The 6,000-nt window shown below is 45.2% G+C and overlaps 1 protein-coding gene across 2 annotated transcripts in view; it reads right to left on the bottom strand.

Annotated features, from left to right (window-relative positions):
- Positions 1 to 956: 956 nt before the first annotated feature.
- The window catches only part of NIPAL3 (NIPA like domain containing 3), a 69,485-nt gene continuing 64,441 nt past the window's right edge, over positions 957 to 6,000 (bottom strand). Inside the window, exon 12 of one of the 2 annotated variants that reach the window (XM_019650148.1) lies at positions 957 to 4,224. In XM_019650148.1, coding sequence (XP_019505693.1) covers positions 4,025 to 4,224 — 200 coding nt within the window. In that variant the 3' untranslated portion in view covers positions 957 to 4,024. The remainder of the gene's footprint in view (positions 4,225 to 6,000) is intronic. The other variant, XM_019650149.1, reaches the window with a different exon arrangement.

Below are 6,000 nucleotides of genomic sequence, written 5' to 3'. Positions count from 1 at the left end.
TTCGTGGTAGAAGAGAAAGGAAATGGGTTACTGGCCCTGTGATGGCCTACCTGAAGCCAGGTGAGGCTCCTGCTTGTGAAGGGCTCCTGAGGTTATGTTTGGGCTCCCAAGAAGCCATTTCCAATGGCTGTTGAGTGGGGCCTGTTCAATGCTGGGGGGGACAGGGACGGGCAGGAAGGCCCATGGTAAGGGTTGTTTCCTATCTAGGACCAGAGGGTGGGAGCTGGGTGTGTCAGTTGGAGGTCACCAGTAGGGGACAGCTGACCTCGCTGAGCACTGGTCTCAAAAAAGGCCTTAGAGCAGAGGTCATGGCAGATGCGAAAGTCAGAGTAGAAAGCCCAAGATATGTTACAGAACACAGAGTACACTTGAAACCTTCCCTGAGAATCTCTCAAAAATGTAGATGGGGTTAGGAGAGTGAATGTCACATTGAAGGGGGTTAGTGTCCAATCTTAAGACACTTGTGATATAATAATAGTCTGGGTATAAAAAGTATTGTTAGCCAAAGTCATGGTCTGGCGAGGCCTGCAAAGGATGGGTTAAAACTGAAATACAAATTAGATAAACACATTTATCCAAGTGGGTCTTAGATCAACCTGCTTGGCTTTAGGTGAGTTGGCCTGAGGTGAACTGACTAAGAGCCCTGACTTCTATCTTGCTCGTTTACTTCCAAAGTATCCCAAGGAGCTTTGAGCCTTTTCTGAATTCACAAGTCTTCGGTTTTCAAAATGGCAGCGGCAGATTAGAAATGCCCAGAGTGGGTCTGTTTTCTTTCTTTGAATCACTGTGATTTATTTCAGTCAGAATGGATGTGGATCATGGCTGCCATACTGGACAGCACAGACACAGAACATTTCTATCATCACAGAAAAGTTCTATTGAACAGCATGGCTCTAGATAACTCTAAAAAGTATTAGCCAAATATAAGACTCAAACTCAACAGGTATCACATGGGCTGTTTTAAAATTAAATACCACTTCATAATTTTATTTGCACCTAGCACACACATTTTTTTTTTGAAAAACCAGACATGCCATATTAGTCATGAAGTTAACAAAATATAAGCATCCACATAGAATATATTCTAAGATGACTTCATTTACACAGCTTCTCAGAGAAACACACAGTAAATTCTTTCTGCCTATTAGCCAGTGTTGGACCAGATTTCGAATTCACAAGGATGCAGGGTGGAGCTCCCCAACACTACCCTGATGGACATCTTGCATCCACACAGCCAGCACCAAACTGGCTGGTTTATACCAGAAAAGCAATGGAGATGTCGGTTCTCCCTTTTCTACCCAGAATTTAATTCCACACTGCAACGCCCCCATTTGTTCTAAAGCTTAATGTGATACCATCATCAGACCTGCAGCTTCATGGGAGGAGTCAGGTGGGGAGGGGGGCTGACCTGTCATCAAAACCCGCAGGCAGGCGGAGGACTGGTTCTAACATCTGGTAAGGTAAGCCAGAATCCCAGCCCCTAGACAAGGGGGACAGAGTCGGGTGGGGAGAGGAAGACCACAGAACAATTGAAAAGCTTAAACTCAAGTTTAACATCCTGGCTGCTAGGAAGGAGATGGAGGCATGATGTTTACCATAGCTTGGAACATTCGAGAAGGCTTGGGGATGTCAGAGCCATGAGAAAAAAAGTAAGGATCAGGACTGTGAATGGAAAGTTGATGTCCACCTCCTCTGAAGAGCAGCAAAACCGAATTTTAATTCTCCTTTTGTCCTGTTCTGGCAGGCTTGCAGCCTGACCTTGAAGAGTGACGTTTATTATCCCTTCAGATCCTTCCTCCACACTACATAAGGTCTCCTTTCCTCAGTGCTGATCCCGCCATTCTCTTCCTCATGAACCATCCCTGGCTCCCGTACCCTCTAGGATACACTTGAAACTCCTCTGTCAGGCATTCAAGGCCCTCCATGACTTGGCTTCCACTGCTTATCTCTCCAGGCTCCTCTCCCACCACCTTCCCCGGCTTTCCTTTCCTTGCCATCTCCACCTTCCTATCTCTGTGCCTTTGCAAATGCTGGTCTCTCTGCCTGAGGGGTGATCACCCTACTTTCAATGCTTTGCCCAAGTCTTAGTTAGATTTGCCACCCATCAAAGAGTGGGGCCAAAATCACCTCCATTTTGAATACCCCATTTTAGGCTCAGGGCCTGACCTTTAGCAGGACCTCCATCACTATCATTTTTCTGTGGTCTGCGGTTGTACTCGTCGGCTCTGCCAGTTTCCCAGGTATCTGTATCTCCCCCTGCTGGCCTGGAGGGCAGGAACTATTCTTCATCTTTTCTGCTCTCACCATCCAAATGCTTAACAAACAGTAAATGTCTCATAAATATTGTTGAATTGAGCTGATACCTACCCTAAAGGGGAAAAAGTCAGTCATTGTCTGTTGCCCTCTTAGGGCATGTAAGACACAATACAGAAGTGGTTCAGACACAATACACAAGTGGTTACCACAGGCAACAGTTTTTGAAGTCAAGTTACTAAATCAGTATTAAGCATAATCAATAAAGGTTAATGATCTAGCAACACGGTCTATTAACACTGTTTTCTTGCCTATTAGTTAAAGGCTGTGGCGGGAAGCAGTAAGTGTAGCTCTAAGTAGTAATCAATGAATGGAGAAATGCCTCGGGGTCTATGGGGATTATCTGACTTGCCAAGTGAACCCTAGGGAGAAAACAAAGGAATGGTAATTTCAACTCTCCCGTAGGAATGTATCAGGCCCTGGGGGTTTGAACAGACCATGTCTCTCAATTACTAGGCTTTCAAGGTGTGTGATGCTCCTAGTCCCACTTAAACAGAGCATCTGTGGTTGGGCTAGAGGAATCTGCATTTTAAATAAACACCCTAGGGGATCCTTATGCTCATGAAAGTTTGCAAACCTTTCCCTGCCATTCTCAAAAGTATACAGCTGGTCTAGGGGGAAAGCTGTATGCAGCCGGAAAGAAGGCAGCAGCCCCGTTTCTGGGAACACTTGGGTCTCCCAGACATATGTGTATGGAGGAGAGGACCCAAAGAGTCTCTGTCGACTCCCAGAAAAGTAATCAATAATTCAAGCTTGGTTTGTCGATCTATAAAGGAGAGGATGGAGGGGAGGGGAGAGAAGGGGTCTCTGAAATGAACACCCCCACTCTTCCCAGGAGGTACCAGTGTGCTTATAAAACATTTTCTGTCTGTCCTTGTATAAGTGATGCAGTCACCTTTCATAAGATGGAAAAGGATTCTCCCTCCCTTATGTGCTGAAGTGTCATCACTCTGCTTCTGTCCTTATTCTCTCCTTTCTTCTCTTAACTTCCCAGTTCCTTTGGGGGAAAAAAAGCAATCAAGTAGTTCACAGAACCAAAACCAAATTAGTTTTCAGAGTAGATCCAATATGAACACATCAAGCACGTTTTCGCTGGCATGGCACAGACATTGGGGAAGCAGACGAGCATCTCCTACAGGCAAACGAGAGCATGTTGCATGTTCCACCCGGGGCTGGTCCACTAGGCCACGTGAAGGTAACACCAATGTTATCGCAAATATAGAATCAGGAGTGAGATGGGTGGAGATCAGGCCTGCACGTGAGGTGGGGGAAGACCAGACTTAGAGGTCTCCAGCCTTTAACTGGATTTGGAACGTAAGAGCGGAATCTGTGCCTTGCTTTAGCTCTGAGAACATGGCAACCTTTGGTCATTGACTGAGGAAGCTCTGTGACCATCCTGAAGGATGATAAAGGCTTTCCAGGGTGGGCTAACCCATGGCAGAGGCCGAATTCCCTACTGCCCACCTGGAATACTGCTTTCATCTCATCCCCTCACCTCCCACCCTCAACATTCGAAATTTCCAAGACCAAGACCACACATCCTTTTCCAGAGACAAAGCCTTTTCAAGATCCCCATCCTTTGAGTTCTCAGTTAAAAAAAAAAAAAAAAAAAGACCTGAAAGGCAAGTTTTAGAATGAAAGAGTTGAACCACTGTAGGCAAGGCTTGAGCAGTTATAAGTGGAGGGAAGGCAAGTCTCCGCCAAGGTGGGCTCATTCCTTCTTGGTGTGTTCCAGGACTCGGTAGGGAACCCCAGAGGTGCTCCTGGAGCTGTGTTCTTCTTGCATGACAGGCAGTGTGGCAGGAGCATAGATCTCAGAAATGTTGTCATTGTTTTCCAGGGCTCCGTACGAAAAAGAAGCTTTGAGGTCAGGCTGGACGGCCATCCCCTTGTCATGCATGTTCTGCATACCTGAAATGAAACGGATTTTCCCCAAATCATTATGATGTGAGGGGGCCAGAGGAGGCTGCACCTTCCTCGATCCCACCACTAATTATAGTACTTGACAGCTAATCGTATGCATTGTCAATTTCCTGAATGCTTTAGATTGAAAAAAAGAAATAGCCATAAATATACACGAGAAATATTACAGTTGCTAAGCAACAAGGGATGAATTTGCAGTAAATATGCACCCAGATCAGCCACTGTGAACAGCAACCATGGGTTGGGCTAGAATGAGGTGGGAATGTCTGTTTGGGCCACAGGGGGAGTGCTTTGAACGTGGTAGATGCCATCACTTTTCTGCTGAATTAAATCAGGATCCAGAAAACTCTGCTATACTGTTGAGAGAAGAGGGTAACTTTTGTGTCATGGACACGTGATAGTGACATATGTATCACGATGCTCAGAGGGAAAGTCTTGATCTCAACATTAACATCCCTGATCCACATATAAGGGGGTAAAGTGAGATTTTGCTTATTACTTCTGGGCACGTTGATGTTGGGTTTCTATTTACATTTGAGGGCAAAGACTTTATAATCATTAATTCCTTTAACTTTATTCTACAACTCCACTCATCAGGTGGGACTTGCTCTTCTCTGAGGCCACGTCTTTTCTTGTAGGGAACCAAAACCCTTCAAATTCTCTTGCCCCCAGGCTGAGTCCCAAGAAATTGAATGCAAAGCATTTTCCATGAAATTATGATGATAATAACAGCTGACATCTGACTGCTTAATAGACTCTAAGCACTGGGCTAAGTGCTTTAAATAGTGATAGTAACCACAGCAGCAATAATGATAATAGGTAACGTGCACTGAATGTTTAGTTGGTGACGGCACCATTCTAAAGTTATCAAATTTGATCTCATTTGATCCTCACAACCACTGATAAGGAAAATGAGGCAGTTGGAGGTCAAAAAACTACTAAGTGGCAGTGCCGGGGTTCCAACTTGGGTGGTTTAAACTCTGAAGCCCACATTCTTACCCAGAATGCTGTATGGCCCTCTCTATACACCTGCTCTTAATCCCCCCAAATCCTATGACAGAGATACGCTACTACCCTCATTTTCTAGATGAGAAACCAGAAATTCAGAAAGGTGAAGTAACTTGCCCAAGGTCATACAGCTAATGTGAGGCAGCTGGGTCGGATGCCAAAGCCCATATTCTTATTCACTCTGCAAATGGGCTAGGAAGACCCATTTTGTGGAAGGTCCTTTGCTCCCACATTGTACAAACCTTAGCTGATGGTCAATTGAAGGGTACAGTTTAAGAGTATGTGGTTTGGGTGTGTGTGTGTGTGGGGGGGGGTGGATGGAAGCAGATGAGGGGATGCCTACTCCTCAGGGAAGAGAATTGGCTTACCAGGCATAGTTTAGCTTTTGGATTTTGTCAGTGCTCTCTAGCCAAAAGTCACCAGGAACACATCCTCCAGTCTAACAAATTTGGGTATACTGACTCATTGCAATGAGGGAGATGGACACTGTGGGTAACTGTGGGTGTTTTAGTAAGAAAGTATTAGGAAGGACTTATTTGGGTTTGTGTTAGATGATTTGAGGGACGGTTTAAGGAAGCAGGGCTTTGCTTTGGATTAGATACTGGCAGGAAGTGGGGATAATTCTATAATTGGGGATCTTAATAATTCTTATCTAGAAGGAGGGCAGACCAGATAGAGGCTAAAGCTGTGATTGGTAAAGAGCAGCTGTCACTCACATTGACTGAGTGACAAGGGGATGGTTGGTCCTTTTTGTGG

This window comes from Hipposideros armiger, unplaced genomic scaffold (assembly GCF_001890085.2).
Source record: "Hipposideros armiger isolate ML-2016 unplaced genomic scaffold, ASM189008v1 scaffold_138, whole genome shotgun sequence".
In the NCBI taxonomy this organism is placed as follows: domain Eukaryota; kingdom Metazoa; phylum Chordata; class Mammalia; order Chiroptera; family Hipposideridae; genus Hipposideros; species Hipposideros armiger.
This window is presented reverse-complemented; position numbering and strand designations above follow the sequence as displayed.